We start from the raw sequence: 23,530 nt of genomic DNA on the forward strand, positions 1-23,530 counted from the left end.
GCATATTTGGAGAAAACATTGTTCTACATCTACCGTAAAATCTCAACGGTTAAGGAATTATTGAATTGTTTCGGGAAATAACTTGATAGTCTTGCAGTAGCACCAATTTAAAATTGACACCATCTTTGTTGTCGACTCAATAATAATTAATAATAAATCCATGCTGCAAAAAATATGGATTCCACACAAGAATCCACATCAAAATCGATAGATATGCATAGCAAATGTTTATTTTCAGGAGCAAGCAACAAGAGTTTGTTTTTGATAAGCGTATTTATTATTATATTGTCATTGTCATTTATAAACATAGCTTAACAAAAAAGTATACTACTTTATTCATCTCTAAATAAAACGATTTTTCTTTCAAAATTTATAAATGGGATCAATATTGCAGATAGACAATAATTGTATTTATTTTGGAGAAAATGGACGAAGTGTGGATGCACGTTGAAATCTTCTTTCTCGCCCATTGGCGGACGCTAACGGTAATCAACCATCGATTAATTTTTGATTGCTCATTGTAACGTATATTTGCAGCTTCTCCAGTTTTAAAATGTTCAACGAAAAAGCAGATTGATATAAATATATAAAAGAAATGCAAAGAGTGCAAAACTTCGACTGTTGGATTTTTACAGAATTTTAGTACTTAGTTACAACTTTGCTTTGTTTCCAAAACAATTGCAGCCATAGGGACAACAGGATTTCAGGTTTCGCGTTCCAAAATGTAGCCATTCGGCTAGATAAGAAACATCGTTTACTCTGAAACAAAAATGGGCAACAAAACAATTAAGAATGAACATTGGCATGAATAATCGGAACTAGTTAGTTGGTAGCAGGAACTTCAGATATTACAGTCATTGTAGTGTTAAAAATGAATAAAGCGAATCAAATGTCATTTAAAACATACTTGAAGTATAACAATAAAGCTACTTAACACTTACTAGACTTAATATTTCTGAAGAGGATAAAGGAAATGCAAATCTTATTAAAATATGAAATTGCTTGCAATATCAGCTAGTAAAACTGAACTAATCTTATTATAATATTATATAGTAATTCTCACTAATCACAGGCTTATGTCAAATTATTCCCTATTCGAAACATATCCAACCCTCTCCCTCTCTCACATCGATCACATACATCAAGCATCGTCCAGAATCTGTCCCATCAGTTCGATTTCGTTGATCGTATCAACGAGAATGGAGTGCGCTTCCGCCTCGCTTTGAATTACCGCTCGGTCCGCCAAAATCCCCAGCTGTAGCTTTCCTCCGTAGGTCAATAGTGCCAGCCCGACGGCCGTTTGTCCAATGTTCGGTATCCAGAAGCTGATATTTTTCAGCTCGTGCCCATTGATGCGAGGTTTCTGCTGTGGTCCCGGCAAGTTCGAAATGGCCAGCGTGCTGTGTGCGCTTGTCAGCTTCTTGCGCAGGACCGTATCCGGAAACAGACAAGCCAGCGAGGTCATGATCCAGTAGTTGATCTGAAATGTGACGATCGGCGAGTTAAGTAAAGGGGTGAATTGTTTGTTTAATGTTGGATCACATACCAAATAATCCGGTGAGGAGCGAAGATTATCCGAGTGTTGCTTTATCTGCGTTAGACGGCTAAGATGATTTTGAAGCCGATTAGGATCGTCAAGCTGAATGCCTGCTCGGATAGGTAATGTTTGAAGGGCTGCCGAGAAGCGGTTGTGCAATTTCAACTGAGGTACTGAAAGGCAAAATTTAATTACGTTTCTGTGATTATTTTCAAACTGCGATCTTACACTCTTGTTCGATTCTAGTCGGAAGTACCACTGTAATATTGTTCGGGATGGATCCCTGTTTACGAACGAAATACTTCTGCAGGCTGCTGGATAGTGCTGTCAGAAAAGTGTCGGAGAATCTGGCTCCGGGAACTAGATGCTTGATTCGTTTGATTACCCTTACCCAGCGCGTATTGCTGGTCTCCTCCTCATGAATCCAGCTGACGACCTTTTGGTTCACTAGCTTGCTAGCGTGAATACAGTTGTCATCTACTTGGCGGCGGGAGATGTCGTGGAAAAATGCCGGAGCAGTGACGATGGTTTTTAGAAGTTGAAAATTCTTACACTTCCACGCGTATAGTTCTTTTGGGCTGGGAATCTTCTTGAATAATTTTTTCACGGCACTTTCCTTCGGAATGGACTGAGTTGTTCCTTCCTTAAGGATGTATTCTATGTTCATTACTTTGAAGTTGGACAGACGCTTCCATCGGGACGGGACCTCTTTGTCGGCGATCCCTTCCAAAAGTAGCCGCAGCAGGGCCACCCCGTCTCCTAGGGAATGATGTACGCGGAACAGGATCTAAGGAAACGGAAATCTTTCAGAATAGTACCAATTTGGACACGAAAATTATAATGTTATCCTCGTCTCACATCACTCACCGGAAATCGTAGCATTTTACGCTGATCGTCCAACAGCGGTTGCCTGCCAACTAGAATCTCCCACGAGGACGTATGATTCTCAGGCAACTGACGATTGCTGATCTCACTTAAGCAAGCACGTAATTGGCATTCGTCTATATATTTTCCATGCTTTCCCAACGGTATATGATCCAGGTAACGAATGTAATCCTCCACGGTCAAATTCGACTGGTCACTCCAGTAGTAATAACCCAGCTCAAGGTTTCGTTTCCAGAACATTTTTGGATGAGGTTGGTAACAGTTCATCAATCTAGCGGATATCCGTTTCCGCAAAACGAGAAGCAGCTCTGCGCTGGTCAAGTGTTCTTTTAGAGTTTGCTGTTCTACGGTCTCTTCAATGTATGCCATTATGTTGATCATACCACGCGAGTTATCCTTTTCGATGGCCCACACTACATCGGCTCCCTCTAGGAGACCTTTGAAGTGCGGGCCGTGACGTCGTTTCAGGATTGCTCCGATTACCGAACGGTAGCATTTGAATCCGAAATAGATTGCGACGAAGATTGGTGATAGAATGACGAACTCGAGAAACATGCCTAGAACAAAGAAGAATCTGCGGACATCGGCGGTTGTAAGGGTTTTTATCCAATTTAACGCCTTCGAGTCTGATAAATCTTCTTTCAAACGGGAGAGTTTATGACATAGAAAAACTATCATAAGGACTCCAGTTAACATTCCCAGGTAGGATGAAGAGATCCATGTTTCTACGGATCTACAATTAGAAACATAACTCTTAGTACAGTTATCACCTGGACTTGGATGGTTAAAAATTACACATATTCACTGTCAATATTGTCAGCACTACGCGATTTGTGCAACATTCTAGGACCGAATGGAATACTGAAGTTGCCTTGGCGGGCAACGATTTTCCAGAAAGATCCTTGTTCCTTGGCCCACTGGAACCAGGTGGAGGTCGGGTAAACCTGCGCGGCTATCATCTCAATTGACGGTTTTGAATAGGCTGGAACTGATCGTTAAAAACCACGAAACGGCTAGTGATCACTACTTATCAGTAAAACGTCCTGCAATGAACTGAACCGTAGTTTACGTGTTAATTTCTTTTTATACCCAGGTCGATTGCTAGACGTTGTTTACATGTTGCATTTTGCTGATAGACAGGATGTTCTAGCTGTAGGGATGTCCGTTTGATTTATTTACAAACATTTGTACTAGAACTTGAGGCTTCGCATTACCGGAAAAACAAACACCTCTCATTCTAGTTATCTATTACTCAACCTGGATTCATAACAAAATGATCAGGGTAAAACCCACCGGAATGTTAACAATAAAAGGGTTTCACTAAAGTTGTAGGAATATAAACAGGTCGAAAAGATGTAATTTTGTATCTAGCGAGATGCACATAATTGCAAGGTGCAGCAGTGAACTGGAAGGATTCTTAGTCTTAGTAGTGTCCTAAGACTAGTTCCGTAATTCTACTGCAAAGCATGTAGAAATCGAAGGTCACAATAACTAAATAAAATAAATATGCTTTCAATACATTATTCATCTGTACATCACAAATGTTGCGGACATAGTTATATATCAGTGATTCGAAGAAAAACCAACATTATTAGTTCGAGTGTGGGTTGTACCCGAACCACCCCTAGGGCATCATTATTATCCGTGGCTTGTCTTTCACGTTCGGTCGGTTTTCAGTCATATTCATATTTTGCTTATTACGAGCTGAGACTGTTCTAAATAGAAGAAATGGAAGCCTTATCAGTTCTTGCACCTTTAGAATTCCTACGAACTTGGATGCTCCAGTCGAATAATTTGTTCCATATTCTTTCAATGTTTGCCAGAGGGCGGCTTACTGAAGTGCATTCAGTTTATGTCTTTCTGCACGCCCCCGATTTGACCTAACAGATTGTTGTAATAGGGTATAAAAGGTTATCATAGTAGACCTAGTACGCTGGATAGGAAACTTTTTACAAAAATTTTAAATTTGACAGAAATAAAACCAGACCCTGCATCAGTTATAGTTCTTTCTTATTCTGTGTGTGTGTGTGTTAACCTTCCTATCTCCCACTAGCTGGTAGGGATTTACAGAAAAAAGATGTTTGCATGTATTTAAACATTCATGCAAATAACTTGGTTCACGGATTTAGGAAGGTGTTAGCTCAATTGACTTTCCGATGATCCATTTCGTGTATAGTGCCAGACATGTTCCGAGGTCATCGTTCCATCAACTAGCCCCGCCTTACTGTAATGTTTGTATCAATTGGATTGTAACATTACAGTAAAACTTTCGATTCCATTTAAGCAGGAAATCGACGCGTATTTATTATAATGGTTCAATTTGTATATATAACATAACACATGTGTACTAGAACTTACCATTTTTTCAGTTTTCTACCTTCATTCATATCTTCCATTTATGTCTCCTTTAACTCTCATCCACATTTCTTGAATTCCTGCTTATTTAAGAAAGAAAAGGGGAAATAATAAAAAAGAACCGATAGACTCCGTGTTTTCCTCAGTGCTTCCGTTTCTCCTAGTCTGGTGTCACTGCCTGTTGGACTTGTGTAAGTTGTTCCATTGGAGATCTCCAAGGAGCTGTAATTGGAGAAAGATCTGACTTCTATCCAGAAGTATCAGTTTTTCACATTAATAGATTATATATGTACACTACAGAACAATCCCGTGTATAATGCAACCATTTTTTGAAAATTTATATGTACATATTCACACATAAACACATACACATATATACACACATGTATACATAAAACCGATTTAATCCACCCATCAGTGGGATGAGACACCTCTCATACATATAACTGTTGTATTATTCATTAATTTGCCAAACGGACGCAAAGCTGGCAAGCAACTATATGTGAGACAAGCACAGCCTCGAGTCCTGCACGTATAACACGTATAATAAACTGAATAAATTAAAAAACAATAACAAAACAAACCAAAAATCAAAACAATTATGAAACAAAAAAAGTTACTCATAAAATGGATAGAATGATCCATATAAATCAAATTAATAAAACAAATCAAATTAGCTCAAATGAAAATCAGACAATATTAAAAAAGTTATGAAATTAAGAGAATAAACTAAATTGTTTCAAGCTAACTAACTGTCATCCAATAACTAAAAGAACTGACTAAACCGAATTAATAAAATGAAGAAACTGAACAATAAATGAACTGGGAAAAACTAACAATTTAATAAAATGATTAAAACAAATGTAACAATTAACATGAATAAAACAATAAAAAAAATTGTTGAATTAATAAGATAAATAATATGAATAATGTGGATAACACTAACCGCCATGTTTGAAAAATGCAAAAACAACCAAGTCCATTGCAGCCGCCAGAAAATTTGTCGTCTAAGTATTGAAATTGCCTTTAAATCGCATTCGCAAATAGCATTTGTTCCTAGGGGCAATTAGCACAGGTGAGTTGAGTCAAACGTCAAACTATTAAAATCGCCTGACGATCTTAGTCCGCATTTTTTTTTGACCGGGTACTGACTCCATTCAGATATCCGAACCGGTTCCGGAATGAGTTTAACTGGGAATCAGTGAAATCGTTGCATCAACTAGTCAAGTTCAGATGGCGCTGTCGATGCTAAGTGGGAACATTTTTTTGGTAGCTCGCGCACATACATAGTAAAATAATTGTGATGTGACGATAAAATCACTACGTCAAATTACACTATTCCAACAATACTTTTGCCTACCAACACATAACACAACAGGAGAAACGACCTACCGAGCGATTAACTTCGATTTCCTATTAAATATATTACATTTCACTGCAAAATTTTGCAAACTATGGGAGGAACACAAAATCACTTCCGAGAGATTCGGCAGTGCTGCCACTTCTCAGTTATAGTTCTTTCTTATTCTATAGAATTATTCATATATAAGCTTAGTATGCACCTCTTGCGAAATGAGGTCGCGAAATATTTTTCCTTCTTCCGTGCGGAATTTTGACATTTGCTCGCGAAAACTAGTCTATGTGTTTACTGTTAGATGTCGCTTTTGATAACTGAAAAACGACATCAGCTGTTGTTTGTTTATTTCTTTTTTATGTTTCTGCTGTGATTTGAATGTTTTAACTCAATAGTAATTCTTCAAAAGGGCGAATGAGACTTTTGTAAACAAACTTATTTCGCTTATTATTCCGCCACCGAGTTGAATTTCATGAAAAATACACATGAATCAACATCTTTACCCTTGGTAGAATCATTTTCAAATGTTTTCTGTGTTGAAATGATAACAAATTAGGAGAAATCAGCAAAACAAAAGTTTGTTTACAAATCTTATTAGCCCTATTCAAATGTTGATATGGAACTGGTGTATTTTTTTTTTTTTTTTTTTTTTTTTTTTTTTTTTTTTTTTTTTTTTTTTTTTATTTCAATTATAGAGGTTTTAACCTTAAGGTCATTCGCCTCTTCGGGTTAGAAAAATCTCTTAGGAAAAATTTCTAACCCTATGTGCGGGGTCGGGATTAATTATTAATTAATTAATTAATTCATCACTGATGTGTATGTAATCGGTGATAATTGTAAAGCTATTTGCCATTCATGAAGCTATCAGGGAAGTGACGTACTCAGCGTGAATCATGTTTCGAGCATGATTAATCATAATGCTTATTTGTGACGGTTCCGGATGTCTCGGGGAAGTTCAGTCTGACCAATTTAGACAGCACAATTCCTGGAATCGGAAATTTAAATCATTGCCTGGCCATTCTCTATCTAAATTGGCTGCTTCTACAGGTTCTAGAAGACCCAGGGAAATGATCGAAATTCGCTAAACCAAATTTATTGCAATTATCCGAATCGTAAGTCTAAATTGGCGTGTGACCATTAAGAAGCATACAAGTCTCGGGGAAACTATTTTTCGAAACACGTTTTGGAATCCGGAATGGATTCCAGCGCAAATATAACAACCAACTCCGACTCAATCTGTTTCAGGTCGAACTAAACCCTAAGCTTCAAACTTTGGGTGACGTTAAAAATCAATTATGATAACAATGGCTACTACTAAAGGTTCTGGAAGTCTCAGCGAATGCTACCAATAATCAATACAGATGCAAACCTATTTTTGGTATAACAATTGTGAGAATCGCAATTCAAATTTATTGTCATAAGTAATTCGTGGTAATTCTAATTACATGAAACACTATAAAAGGCTAGAGAAAAGATTAAAGGAATCCCGGGGAAGTGTTTCATGGTCTGAATCGTCATTCCAAATCACTGGATTATATTATATAACTAAATTGGTCACTTAACGAAACCGATGGTCAAACAAATCGTCAACCAATCGGATCAACAACTGCTGTACTTCAAGAATTCCGTATGTGCTATAGCACGTTTACTTAATCACCATGCTGCTTTTTATATGCTAGACGGTGCACAGTGGTCCCAAAGAGCAAAAAAGGGGTTTTTTTAGATTGCGTCAAAACGGTTGACTTTAGCAATATGGTGTCTTTGAGAAAGTTTCTTGAAGTAGAACTCCCCTTCTTTTTGTCTTATCGGATTGATGATTAATCCCCCTAAAAGTGAGTTACGAAATTTATTTTCTTCAGCAATTCAGATAGACAAATACTTACTTCAGCAAAGTTGTAGAAAAACTCGTTACAAACATTTTACCCGAAGACTTCAACTCTCTATCTTTTAAGGTTTTTGAGATATGGGACATTATTTGCGAAAGGCCCCTTAAAAACAGTTTTTTCATCATAAGTTTTCTTCTAGATTTTATCCATAATATAAATGTTCTAGAACATTGCTTGGACTATTAAACTGCATTACTTTGCCGAAGACGGAAACTTGCTATCGCTAGTATGTGTGGAGATATTCACATTTTTTTATTGAAAATAGCTCTTTTTCCAATGCCGATAACTTTAAAACGGGCAAAAACGGGCAAACCACTTTGTAAACAAATTAAAGTGCATGAAAAGCACAACAAATGCTGTAAAAATCAGATCTCCCCAAGGCGGCCCTCTATGTAAATACTTGAGCTGAAATTGGTCTCATTCCGTCATCAAATGCAATTGATTACTCGCCGTTTGGTTGCACTTGCGCCATTGTTATGAAGTAGGCGCAATGGAATTGTCAGTTTCCGGTGTCAGGCGCATGCATTGAATTTTTGAACAACTGTAACTATTGACCTAAGCAAACAGAAGTTCGGATAATACTTAAAAAGCACACTTTAAAATTCATAAAAAGTTCTTAGCGAACTTTCAAGCTGCTCAAGCTTTAATAGAACTGCTTAACCCGCTATTAGAACATAAAACGTATTGCAAAATTACTTAAAACGAGAAGCTTATGTAGTTCCTTTATATCAACTTTTGGTTGCTGGGGTATTTACTCAAGACGTGCTTACAAAAGTAAGAAAGGCTAATTATTACGACTTTAAGCCTTTATTTCAGAACTAACAGTAGGGGGTGGATGTAGCGTAGTTGGTAAATCGATTGCCTTGTACGCAGCGCACCTGGGTTCGAGTCCCGACCCCGCACATAGGGTTAGAAATTTTTCATAAGAGATTTTTCTAACCCGAAGAGGCGAATGACCTTAAGGTGAAAACCTCTATAATCGAAATAAAAAAACTAATAGTAATAAATGGTCATGTATTTAATGCCGGAACAGCTCTAGTATGGACAAACTTAGGCTCTAGTATTTCCATAGAGGGCCGCCTTGGGGAGATCTGATTTTTCCAGCATTTGTTGTGATTTTCTTGCACTTTAATTTGTTTACAAAGTGGTTTGCCCGTTTTTGCCCGTTTAAAAGTTATCGGCATTGGAAAAAGAGCCATTTTCAATCAAAACATGTGAATATCTCCACACATACTAGCGATAGCGAGTTTCCGTCTTCGGCAAAGTAATGCAGTTTAATAGTCCAAGCAATGTTCTAGAACATTTATATTATGGAAAAAATCTAGAAGAAAACTTATGATGAAAAAACTGTTTTTAAGGGGCCTTTCGCAAATAATGTCCCATATCTCAAAAACCTTAAAAGATAGAGAGTTGAAGTCTTCGGGTAAAATATTTGTAACGAGTTTTTCTACAACTTTGCTGAAGTAAGTATTTGTCTATCTGAATTGCTGAAGAAAATAATTTTCGTAACTTACTATTAGAGGGATTAATCATTAATCTGATAAGACAAAAAGAAGGAGAGTTCTACTCCAAGAAACTTTCTCAAAGACACCATATTGCTAAAGTCAACCGTTTTGACGCAATCTAAAAAACCCCCTTTTTTGCTCTTTGGGACCACTGTGCGGTGGGTGCCGGTATTCGTGAAGGATACCGTTTGCGATCGGGTTTGTATTATCGCGCCCCCGATTTTGTCACCCTCATATGAAAATTGATAGCTGGTAGTTTGATGGGCTCTAGCAGTCGAACCAAATTCAATTCGAGTAAATCCTTTCTTGGGCATATTTTTCTTATCTTAGGGATCCAAAATATGCAAAAATAAAAATCTGATTTATTTTTTAAATTTTGCACTATCAGACCCGCTTAACCCATTATAACCCAGCTATGTTAAAACTTTTGGTAATTCATAAAATACTTCGTGAGCCCTCATATTATGCCGGATTAAGTATGGGAAAAATAAAATAACCCGTTTGGAACGCTTTGGTGCGAAAAAAAACTAGCACATGAAATTTCATACGCTGGGCTGATAGGGTATCAACTAATTATTACAGAGAAAATTCAACTCATATCCTTATATTTAGCATAAAATCGAATAATATCTTCAACCTTGCGAGAAAATTCATTTAGCAGCTTTTTTGAATGATTTTAACACTTCTCTCCTCTATCATGCCGTTTTGTTGGTTCGTTGCATCAAACCATCTTTCCCTTAAACTATGTAATTATTTTAAGAAAAACATTTTCTTACGAGAATTTACATAAAAACTGTTCTGGTTAGAACCAGGCATGATTTGCAACGTATAAGGCATTTGTTAGCCTTGAATGCACTGCTTCAACGTTAAACTCAACGAGAAAGTTGTGAGCTCCCTCCGGGTCCTAGAGGAAATAATTTTGCCTTCGGAAAAAAAGATATCGGCTCATCCTAGCGTATGAAATTTCATACCACGAACTACCAGGACAATTTTCGCAATTCGGCAATAATGAAGGAATAAATAAATGTAAAAATATACTAGATTCAAACCCAGTCGCCTTGAATCGCTTCAAAGCATATATCAGTTAAGATATCTTTTTGTGTTTTTATAGCTGTGTTCTGTCTTCTTGGAATTTTGATTCACATAATGAACAAAATATTTTTCATCTTCTGCTTCAAGGTTAGTCTTTCGGATAATTTTTCCACCGCTTTCTCTACTGGCCGTTCAACGACAAAATAAAATAAAAAAACAAAGTCGTGTTCTTAAAAGTCGATTTAATTGAAAATTATAACCATTAAACATGCGCTATACAATCCTATATTTCTAACAAATGCACATTTCACGAAAGAGAAACTTTGCTCATCAACATAAGGAAACCAACTCTACCAAATATTTAAAAAGGGCTTATCTGCAAAACGTAAACATTGAGAAAATTGTCAAAGGTCAGATTCATTATAATCATATTTGGAAAATCGATACTATTTTATTTCTTTTGATTGCGCATATTGCTACTACTTGTATACCTCACACAAAAAATGCTGTTCAAGTCTGATATTACACCGAAAGTTAGACGAATTAACTGAATTCTAATTTGATGGTCAGATTGACCCCACTGAACATTATAAAATCAGATTGGCCCTGTATGTAAATTATGGAAGTCTTTTAATACAATAATGCGTTATAATCCATTTAATACGACTCTATTGCTAGTTAGGTACTTTCCAATCAGTTAGGTCCTTTCATAATCAGTTTGGTCATAAAAATCAATAAGTAAAATCGCTATCAAAATTCTTCATAATCAACTGATGCGTTATGTACATGCTCGGGTAGATATTTGTTAATGGAAAACATGAAAATTCAATTTGTTACATTTTGCAGTAAGGCCCTTTTCAAATGTTGGGATAGAACTGGGTAGAGCTAAATAAAATTATAAATTCAAAATCGAAACAAGTATGACCCAAAAAAGCTCCAATGCCGTTCACCAGTAGCTGGTCGAAAACACTTTACGATCCGATCTTTTCATTTTCGTCCGAGATCTCCGCGACTAGCAACTGAATCTTTCCGGAAATGTTTTTCGATTGATCTGCAAATCATCATGCTTCGATTACCACTAGGTTGATGGTGATTCCGTTCTGTTAAAGCGGAAAGAAATACAATCGAGAGGATCACAAGAATGAGTCACACTTACCGAATCTACCGGTGCGTCTAATTCGATGTAGATATGTTACGCAATCGGCTCGTCCCTGCTGATCCATCGGCAGGTCGAAGTTGACGACAATGGTCACCTGTTCGACGTCGATACCTAAGGTGAAAGAATCTCTCTGTAACCTGGTGCTGTAGCCAGAATCAAGTGGCGGAACTTACCCCTGGACAAAACGTTCATTATAATCTGAACCTTCTCTAGTCCGGTTCGGAATCGATCCAGAGCGTCCAACCGTTGCTCCACCGTTAGATCACCGGACAGTACCGCTACCGAGTGACCATCCTGGGACATCCTGCCGGTCAACCAACCGGCCGTTTTGCGTACCTGTTTCGATCGATTAACAGTTCCGAAAATAAGTTTACTTGGAGTTTACAACTGTCCTATACATCATATGACAGAAAATGATCGCTTGTCCGACGGTAATCACACAATTTCTCGTCCTGGTTGCGGCACTTGACGTAGTACTGTTTGATGTTATCGAGTGATTCTTTCTCCCACGCCAGCCGTATGACGATTGGATTGGGTACGATGTACTCTGCGAACTCCATCACCTCACGCTCGTACGTGGCCAAGAACAGCGACCATAACACCCGCCTCGTCCAGTACAAAAAGGGAAAACTTCTAGGTCGTACGTCCTGAACTTTATACCCCAGTCGATTAGCTTGCCGGGTGTTCCGATGATGATATGATTAGTCAGCTTCGCCCCTTCGACGATCTCTTCACCGCGAACGGCGTAAGGAAGTTTGATTTCCGGACAAAACTTTGGTATTTTGGCAGCTACTTCCCCCTTTTGAATTGCCAGCTCATACGTGGGGGAAATACAAATCACCTGCAGATAGTTTTTTAACTGATGGACTCAACTGAGCATTGACAGCACGAAGGCAGCGGTTTTTCCTGTTTCCGACTGACTGGGCGATTAAATTCCGTGGCGGACCGCCCAACAGACTAGGTACAGCCGTCACCTGAATCTTGGAAGGGGCGTTGAAACCCATCGCATAGACTCATTGAAGAAATTCCGGCTTCATGTGCAAAGCTTCGAAAGTTTTAACCAACCAACCGGCGAAGAAGAATCCTTCCGCTGCACCTCCAGATCCAGCTTTGACTACTAGACCTTAGCGAACATCTTTCATTAGCAAACTTGAATCCGCCGGGCTAAAAGATTAGTCATAGATAATTTTAAAGCTGATACTAAATATATCGGCAGAAAATTTTGAATAGGACGTAAGCAACAATGAGGTTCTCTTTGGGGTCTTTCTCTTCTGTTTATTAAACGATCGTTTCAATATTTAGAACTCAACTCTTTGCCTAATATTGTAGTAAAAACCATCGGCTATGTACTGGAAAATTAGTGGTGTTATAGTGATGTCATAATAAGAGAAAGTAAACAAAGAGAAGCTCTCAATGTTATTTATGTCCTAATCAAAATTTTCTCCAGATTTCGACTTACTTGAATACCTCTGCGTCTTCCGCGGAGGAAGCTGTTTTTTCATTTTCTCTTGCAGCTTGTTTTTCTTCAGGAGCTGTTAGTCAGAATTTCCGTAGCTACCGAACCCAAAACTGCAGGTGCAGCCGTTTCTACGGGAGTAACCAGCTTTGGTTGTGCTTGACTCCGATTTCTCTAAATCATGAAGGCTACCGCTGGTAAAAATTGTGGCAGACAAGTTTTAAGGCAGAATGTGCCGATAAAATGTTTTCCGATGTGTCGATCATTCGCAAACTCCTGTTGTTTGTTAGAACTATATATTTCTAGTTGGTTCTTTTTTGAGGGGTTGTTGGCTGCTGCTGGATTTGGAGTTGTCGGTACTGCTACGGTTGTATCGATTTAATATTGGTTGGCCAGGATGTTGATAAGATTAGTTGAGCTGATTTGTAGCATCGGGTTGTTGTTGAGAGAAACTTCCAAAGTTGATCGATGGCTGCTGGCTCTGCCGCTGACAAAAAATACTGCTCCGGCGGCCGCCTTGTTCGGGTGTGCTGTAAATAATATTAATTATTTAAATTTAATTGTTTAAAACTAGAAACAATCACACTTCCAATAATATTTCTAAACTTACCATTCAAATTCAAAATATTGAATCTCTAAAACTACGAAATTTTGACAGGTTGCGTTGAAAAAAAAACACAAAATTACCAATCTTGTTTTTTCATATTTTTACATTGCAACCTGTCAAAATTTCGCGAGCCTCCGTGCGAAATAATACCTCTGACCATTATTTCGCAAGGAAAAAGTTTGCCTTGGTGACAGCGCATAGAAAGCAGCGCTGTCTCGCGGAAGTATTATGAAACTTATCGTTTGTCGAACCGTGTCTCGGCTAACTGCATTTTTCGTTATCGTTTTCGCGAGAGCTGCGTACCGCTTACGAAATGGAAACGAAAATTTTTTTCGCGAGCATTTCGCGACGTTTTTTATGCATAGGTTTTGTATAGGAAATTTCATTTCGCAAGAGGTGCATACTTAGCTATAGAGTTTAACAGATATCATATTACTTTCTTTGTATTATCCGCTCTTATGTAATTAGTTTACCAAATATCACATTGTAGTTGTAGATGCATTTATTAGTGGTAGTTTATACCATTGACACACATGTGATTTCCGTACAATGATTCTCATACCACGTTGTACTCGTACAGCGGCATTGTGACACACATGTTTTGTTACCGCTGTATTACATTTTTTAGCTCGCAATCAAAGCAAACTTGCATTTTCTCTGATCATAGTAAACAAACTAAATTTTCTATCGAACAGTGAGCACTAGTCCAAACATTCTGAATAGGGTAAGCACTCCCTACCTCATCTTATGGCGTTTTCGTTTTTTCTTGGTACTACACCGGTGTAGTGCAAAGAAAGAGATAGACTGATTACACCCAAGTTTGAATGAGTGTAGCACCGACTACACCGGTGTAGTGCACTGTCAAAAATGAATATGCCATTATTTTCTGATGAAAACTCTAAATAAGGGAAAACAACAAAACTGTTTCACAGAATAATCCATTTATATAGTAAATTTATTTATTACAGTTTTATTAATGTTTCAGCAATCGTCAAATTTGTCGAACATGCGATGCAAGTTATGTGAAAATATAACTCTTGATATTTTTCCGATTTCTTATCTTGAAATTAATGGTGAGACAAAATTCTTTATTACTACTAGCCTTATTATCTCAAGACACACCAACACTTTTCACCAAATTATAATTTATTGTATTATAATAACTTTGAATTATAATATTTCTTCACACTGAACGATTACTGACTGAATTATAAATTCGGCATAAATTTCGAAACACCTGAAGTGAAAGAGAAATGGATATTTTTTCCTAAACTTGGATTTGGTTTCTCCCGAGTATTTCTAACTAAAATTTCAAATTATTTACCATCTGACACTCCACATCCAACGGAAAAAGTATTTTCTATCAACTAGAAGTGGAGTGATAGGAGTTTTAATTATCCTGATCTGTATCATTTTGAGCCAAAAATTTTTGTTTTCTAGTGAAACAAAACTGAAGAGCTTCCAACTACATAAATTATTTGTATTTAACTTGAATTTCTTCAAGCCTTTAAATTGAAAAATTTGTTATTCCTTCAAAAATAATTATTTAACCAAAACCAACAACATTGTTAAATGTTAAAAAGTAGCTGATATATGCTCAAAAAATGGGATGTACTTATTGATGTGGGACACAGTGAATAATTAATATAGTAAAGACCCGTATTTATCAGCCCCATGGTGTATTTTATGCTTACCAAATAGGGATATTGACTAAATGGGAACATATTTTTTTCTTTCTTTATAATAAACTTAATATTCTTCCCTTTCCTTGATGTAGTCTGATAACTATTTCTGAATATTTAATGTAAATTTCTCTTAAAGGGGTCGTCTAGCGTAAATTTTGAAAAATCTTTTTTTTTATTTTTGCATATTTGCATCTTTAAGAATTCAGCCTTGTTCGTCTGCTAGAGCCCATCAAACAAATTTTCATATTAGGCTGACAAAATCGGGGGCTGATCAAATCAGGTCTTCAATGTATTATAATAGATAGGCAATATTCGAAAAAAAATTTCTGTGGACGAGTGTAGAACGACTTTGTTTCTACTTCCTTGGAATCAGCGTCGTAGCCAGTAATTCGGTTTGGAGGATTGGTGAAAATCGAACTTACTGCGTTACGTTATTTTTGAAGTTTTAAAATGGAGGAAATTTGTTTTGTCAAAATATAGTAACAGAGTTCGTGTCTTCAGCGAATTTGTTGAGATTATCATTTAAAATAACTTTATTGAAGGCATGGATACTACGCGTAGGGATTATATCGAGCAATAAAATGATATTTACGAAATGTTCTTAATTCTATTTCTTTTTATAAAATAACTTTCTATTGTGAGCTTTACAATTTTAAACTTTGGACAAATGTAAATTTTATTGTTTGTAAACAGTAAAAACGTGTTTAATCCACCTAACAGTGTGATGAGACATTTCTTATAACTCTTATCACTCTCTTCGGATATTATATCGTTTGAGAGCATTTAGAACTTGATGCTTCGCGATGTTTTTGATAACACATACTACATGGGATAGTGGCAGGACTCAGAGAACCGCTCAAATCAGCATAGGACAACATCAGTGCTAGAAATCTCAAACCAAATCAATGGGAAAGCGAAAAAATGGCCCATAAAATAGACATACCAACGAATTATTGTTAACGCTCTGTTAATAAAATATCTATATTGTGGTGGATTTTTTTTTGAATCGATTTGAAGTTTATACTTTACTCAAATTTCCAACGCGACTGAGAACTAAGAAATCAACGCTTTTTCTTGAAAAGGGCGATACTAGCAGTGATACCATTCAAAGAATATCAACAGTGAATATTTCCAGACTTGGTTTTATTTCCTATTTAAGAACTATTGTGTTTTTTGACATCCTAGATTGCATGATTCAGTGATCGAAACCCAAAACTTCATAAAGTATTTGAAATTATTAAATTAAAATTTGTTTTTGCTATTGAAATTGACAAAATGATAGTATCGCCCCTTTGGCGATTGTTTACTTTTTCGGTCCCATCTATCAGCATTGAAGTATGGCCCTTACGTTTTTTTACAATAACTACCGTTTTACACCACCGATTTCGTCCGGGTTTTTTCAATAGAGATCATTGTTACTATTTTCAGCTGGTATCAGTTTGATAATCCTAAAATATACGAAAATAACAGTTTCGCCTCTAAACTGCTAGCAAAAAAAAGTATCGCCCTGTTTGTTTGCATGGAGCGTGGATGGCGAAACTTTAAATAAACAAACAAAAATACAGTATCGCCCGTTGTTTTTTTTTGCTGTAGTTTAAGAAAGCAATATCGTAGAATCAAAATTTTTAGGTTAATTTGTTACGTTTCAAAGCCCTCATTCGCATGTAAGAAAAAAGCCCTATGTTTACATTTGTAAGTATCGCCCTTTTCACAAAAAAGCGTTGAAATGAAATCGCAGCTCCTGATATCACGCTATCTCTGAAGTGCATGCGTGCATAGCTTCAAATTTTACTTCGACATCGACTTTTTCTAAAGGTGACTTCCCAGTAGTATTCTTGATTTGAATTATTATCGCTAATCCTAATGCCAAAGAACAAATAAAAACCTCACGAAAACGAACCGTTTGGGAAAATCATCATCATTACTGGAACTTTCATTTTCATGAAACTTTTCGATAACCTTCCGTCACTTGCGTTAATGCACTGGGTGCACAGTAGGGTGACAGGAAAAAAATGACCCCTATCGGCCCACCTCTGCGTCGATTCCTAGTCCCACCAGGAGTACTTGCTCCAAATTTGAAGCAAATCGGACAAGTCTAACTACCGGACCAACGGGCCTGAAATTTGTATGGGAATTTTCAACAATTTACATGGAGAAAACCCACCAGCACGCATTTTCGCCGCTAGGTGGCACTGTATGCATCGTATTATCACTGTAAGTGAAAATAAGAAGGATAATTGAATTGTCTACAACTTCGTCGAAGACTGCAAGTAAATCCGACTTTATTAAAAGAAGTTATTAAACTTTTAACGAAGTGATGTCTGAGTCAGTTGTGCATGGGGCCTAATAGTGCATGGTTGTGTATCAGTACTCGATTCACACGAACTAAACATTTTTGTGAAATAATAGTTAGGTTTAGCTCAATGGTATGTTCAGAAGAATTATAGTAAATAATACGAGTCATGCTTTGATTAGAAAATTTTAGTTCCACATTTTACCGCATAGAGGGCGCCACCACTAACTTTTCAACGGAGAGAGATAGAAATTTGGTGTCTTCTACAAAGTTATAGAACAGGCATTTTTCAGTATTTCTACTGAACATCTTGATACTCTATCTCTTTTCTATGAAAAGTTAGTAGTGGCGCCCTCTATGCGGTCACAGGTGGAACTAAAATTTTCTAACCAAAACATAACTCGTATTATTTACTATAATTCTTGTAAACATACTATTCGGCTAAATCTAACCATTATTTCACAAAAATATATAGTTCGCGGGAGTCGAGTACTGATACACAACCATGCACTGCTAGGCCCCATGCAAAACTGACTCAGACATCACTTCGTTAAAAGTTTAATAACTTCTTTTAACATAGCCGGAATTCCTAGCAGTCTGCGACAAAGTTGTAGATAATTAAAATATCTTTCTTATTTTCACTTACAGTGATAATACGTTGTATACAGTGCCACCTAGCGGCGAAAATACGAGCTAGTGAGTTTTTTATCCATGTAAATTGTTGAAAAATCCAATATAAACTTCAGGCACGTTGGTCCGGTAGCTAGACTTGTCCGATTTGCTTCAAATTTGGTACAAGTACTCCTGGTGGGACTAGGAATCTACTCAGGGGTGGGCCGATTGAGTTTTCAAAAATTCATCATTTTTCTGGGCAGTCTAGTGCACAGTGCTCTAAAAATCTAGCGAAATCGTCTTAGGGCACCAGCGGGTCTGTAAAGAATACTAAAAATTCATTTCTATTCCATAATTTTCAGTTCAGCAATTCGAGAGTTCGTGCTCACCGCAAACCATGAAAAATAGACTACGTTGTGAAGCGATGATCACTATTTATTAAAAAATCACGGTTAAATAAAAAATAAAACTATTAAAAAATTTCAAATAGTTTATAATTTTTACAAACCTATTAGGAAAAATTGTGTAATAAGCTTTCGTAATATTGTGTAGGAAAAAAGCTGAAAATTTGAAAATAAATCTGAGAATTATGATTGATTACAGAACTCTGGAATTTTCTATTGGAAGGTTTTCAGGCAGGAATTTGATATTGATGCTATTAGACAACTGTGAAATCAAGACCAATAGATCAGTTACATATCAGGACCCCATTCCGACAATTTATCAAAAGTCCTCATGACGTTTACAACAACAGGTTATCAATCTACGGATCAGATAATTGTTATTGTAGTATTGAATTAAATCAGTCTGCATTAATAAATTTTCAACTTCAATCCAATATTTTTTTTGGTGTGGGGGGGGGGGGGTTGTATGATGTTAAACCTCAAAACCTTCTCTTGGCTACGCCGTTGCTTGAAGTTATTTATTTCGCTTTTCATTTTCCGATATGTTTCAGATCGATCCGATTATTATAAGTTAGAAAAATTGCAGTCAGAAGGTTCGCATAAATGAACATTTTTGTACTGATAAGTTATCAAGTTCCTTCCAGACAACTTGGAAGTGTTCGGTGATTATTTCTAGCAGTTGTAGATAGTAAAATGAAATACAAAATTCGTTTTATCGAAATAATGTTTAGCTTATTTCAATGGATTATTACTATATTGAACAATAAATAGGCGACAAAGAGTAATCAACAAACAACAAGCCAAAACTTTTAAAGTATTCAAAATAGATATTTGAAGTCTTCAGTAAAGTTATTCGCAAAAGTAAGAGCTACAAATTTGCTGAAGGCATCATTTCGATATAATCACTTCCAAGAAAATTTGTGAAAATATCTCACTCATAGGGGGATTAATCAGCAAAAGCACAATACCAAGAGAAAGGGCATATTACCTCCATTAAATTCTCCGAAGATACTATTGACCTAAAATAAGCCGTTTTGGCGTTAATAATAGATTACATGTTTTTGGTCATATTTCTGGCAATGGGAAATGATAAAAATCTTTCGTCCGCATTTGATGTTAAATATCTCTTTTGATAATAGTCCGATTTCAACAGTCTATAGCTTGTTCGAAAGGTATTCGTTAAAGCTGTCTAAAAACATATAAATTGTTAATCTATATTGTCAATTTCGGCAGATAATTTAAAAAAACTGCAAAAAACGCCATTTTTACGCATTCAAATATTCATATCTTGGAAACTGAACATCAGAATCAAAAACAAATTAATAGCGTTCATACTGTTTTTTAGTTCTTTCATTTAAAATTGGTTTGGATAAGATCGGTTCAGCCATTGCTGAGAAACACGAATGAGAATTAGTCCGTTACATACACACACACACACACACACACAGACACACACACACACACACAGACATTGTCCCAAATCGTCGAGCTGAGTCGATTGGTATATAAGACTCGGCCCTCCGGGCCTCGGAAAAAATCTTGAAAGTTTGAGCGAATTCTATACATTTCTTTTATAAGAAATGTAAAAAGATTTATCATAAACAGTACAATCATAATAATTTATTTTAAAGGTATATACAAATAGCCTAAAATATTTTGATACCCTGAAAACATGGAGCCTTCATGTCTTCAATGTAGTGGTTTATAATATCAGTCTCGAAGATTTTGCTGAAGACATTAATTCTCGAACTGAATTTATTTGAAAAGTAAATTCACCATAAATACATTTTGAAGAATATAACGCCAACATTATTTTATCAGATGAAGTGCTGTTTAACGTTTCTAAAATTCATCGAAGATACTAAACCTCCGAAATTGTTTCGGTTTCGGAATTATTTTGATACTAAATTACTGTTTCGAACATTTATTTTATCTATTCATATAATTGGTAATGCAACAAAAATCAAACACTAACAAAAATCGATCAGAACCTGCTAGAGTCGAACGGAAAACGCCATTTTTCATAAATGTGCCTCTACTTTCGGAAAGTGTTATCCTCGTTATTTATCATATTGCGTTTTCGTCTAAACTCGTCGCATTCCCAAAGTCAGAAGGTTCGCGCAAGTGAAATTTTTTGCATCGATAAGTGATCAAGTTCCATCCAGACAACTTGGAATTGTTCAGTGGTTATTTCTAGCGGTTGTAGATAGAAAAATGAAATGCGAAATTCGTTTTATCGAAATAATGTATAGCGTATTTAAATGGATTGTTACTATATTGAATAATAAATAGGCGTCAAAGAGTAATCCACAAACAACAAGCCATAACTTTTAAAGTGTTAAAAATAGATATTTGTTATCTTCAGTAAAGTTATTCGCGAAAGTAAGAGCTACAAATTTGCTGAAAGTATCATTTCAATACAATTACTTCCCAGAAAATTTATGAAAATATCTCACTTTTAGGGAGATTAATCAGCAAATCAGTAAATTCTCGGTAAATTCTCCGAAGATACTATTGACCTAAAATTAGCCGTTTTGGCGTTAATAATGGATTGCATGTTTTTGGACTTATTTCTGGCAATGGGAAATGATAAAAATCTTTCGTCCGTATCTAATGTTTAATAACTCTTTTGAAAATAGTCCGATTTCATCAATCTATAGCTAGTTCGAAAGGTATTCGTATAAGCTGACTAAATATATATGAAATGTTTATTTCTGTCGTCAAGTTTGGCAGATATTTTTAAAAAGAAATGCAAAAAATACCATTTTTGCACTTTCAAACATTCATATCTTGGAAACTAAACATCAGAATCAAAAACTATTTAACAGCGTTCTGGGTAATAGGCCTGTTGCAATGAACCGCGCCTTTTCCAATTCGACAATCTTTTTTTTAATAGGATTATAAAATTTCTGAAACATAGTTTAAGGCTATTAAAATATTAGAAGTAATGGTTACATTTCTTACGTTTAGTGCCTTTTTAACCTCTTTTGATATCGGTTCGGGTCTTGTTCCACGTTTATAGCAACTGTAATTTAGGTTAGGTTTTCATACAATATTCCGAATCTCAGTTACTTAATTTAATATTAACTCTATTGCGGTTGAATCTACTGTGTATTCAAATTATACCCACAGAAAGCGTAGGGCACCTTTATCACCTGCATTAGTTTTAGGATAAGTTTATATAAATTATAGTTAATTAATTCACGTGTTTATACCTTAGTTTTTCACCAGATAATTATAAATAATACCTTTACTGCTTAAACTTCGCTTGTAGTCTATAATTTAAGTTAAATATTTCTTGTAGCATTAAGATAAGTAATTCACCGATTGTATGTAATAAATTTGTAGATGTTTAATTTTATATTGAGAGAATATAGTCCGCTTCCTAATTAGACTTGTTCATTGTTGACGTTCGATCGGATAGGTCCCCTGGTACCGGTAAAAAAGATTTGTATGGACGAGAGGGCTTTGTCGTAACAAGGCCTTTCATTTAAAAATTGGTTTGGATAATATCGGTTCAGCCTGCTTCATGCTGAGAAACATGAATGAGAGTTTGTCCATTACACACACACTGTACCAAATCGACGAGCTGAGTCGATTTGTAAATAAGACTCGGCCCTCCGGGCATTAGAAAAAATCTTGAAATTTTGAGCGAATTCTATACATTTCTTTTATAAAATATACTTAGTTGCTAAATTAGATAATATCTTCTCACAAACTGAGTTTTATTGGATTCTGAGATGATTATGACTTTCATTGGTTTAGTTTTCGACAAAAATACACTGGGAAAAAATTCAATTTGGACAAGGAAAAGTTTTTTTAAAGTAACTCTTTTTCCTGAAAAGTGCCCAACTTGAATTGTTGACGGTAGATGGGGAATATAATCACCTACCTTGGAACAAAATTTCATCCAAATCAAAGATAGGGTTTTTTTAGTAAATCGACTTTAAGGCTTTAAAATCGATTATTTCCAGTGTAGGAGTCAATGAAGAATTTTTTCAATATTTTTATTTAAAAATTTGACTAATTTTGTGAAAATCACTCCTAGAACACTTTTTTGTAGGATTTGTCATTTTTAGACTATAGCCATTTGAAAAAAAACCTGTTTTAATCCACCTAGAGGTGCAATTGTGCCTTTCTCATTTCTCCAAACTATGATTTAATAGCTGGTTCGTACAATATAACATTATGGAAATGTCTTTCATTCTTATTACACTTGGTAAGTATATATAAGAGCACCTTTTTGCATTCATCGCGGTATCGGTTTCAATCGGAGTTTTCTATGTGAACGCACTCCACAACCCGTAACTCTGGAGCCGGAAGTCGGATGGAGATGGAATTTAATATCAGTTTCCGGGGACGCAACACTTTTCATTTGAGACTAAGTTGATCAAATCGGTCTAGCCATTTTCGAGAAACCAATATAATCGTTATTCTGAATTTGGATGCTTCCGGATCCGTCGATGGTGGCCAGTGTGGCCAAAGAAACTTTGAATGACTGTTGGTGACCTAGATCTACAAATTCAACAGTTGTGTTTACATTTTGGAAAAAATTTCACCTTTCTACATTCATCGCAGAATTCGCTAGAATCGGGATTTGCTGCGTGATCGTACGTATCACCCTGTAATTCAGGAACCAGAACTCGGATCCACACAAAATTCAACCGCAGCTGATGGACCTTTCATTTAAAATCAAGTTTGAAAATTCCGAGAAACCGATGTGGACAAATCAACAAATTTTGTTTTGTAACCATACTTTT

The 23,530-nt window shown here is 36.1% G+C and overlaps 1 protein-coding gene and 1 pseudogene across 1 annotated transcript; both read right to left on the bottom strand.

The window, feature by feature from the left end:
* Positions 1 to 388: 388 nt before the first annotated feature.
* On the bottom strand, positions 389 to 3,490 carry LOC131689316 (uncharacterized). Its single transcript, XM_058974317.1, has 5 exons — positions 3,218 to 3,490; positions 2,405 to 3,155; positions 1,766 to 2,324; positions 1,547 to 1,710; positions 389 to 1,480 (listed from the first exon to the last, which is right to left on the bottom strand). The coding sequence occupies exons 1-5, from the start codon at positions 3,379 to 3,381 to the stop codon at positions 1,142 to 1,144; spliced, it is 1,977 nt and encodes a 658-aa protein (XP_058830300.1). The 5' UTR covers positions 3,382 to 3,490; the 3' UTR covers positions 389 to 1,141.
* Positions 3,491 to 11,156: 7,666 nt separating this feature from the next.
* LOC131686815 (DEAD-box helicase Dbp80-like) lies at positions 11,157 to 13,215 on the bottom strand (annotated as a pseudogene).
* Positions 13,216 to 23,530: the final 10,315 nt, after the last annotated feature.

Source organism: Topomyia yanbarensis, chromosome 3 (genome assembly GCF_030247195.1).
Source record: "Topomyia yanbarensis strain Yona2022 chromosome 3, ASM3024719v1, whole genome shotgun sequence".
Taxonomy (NCBI): Eukaryota; Metazoa; Arthropoda; class Insecta; order Diptera; family Culicidae; genus Topomyia; species Topomyia yanbarensis.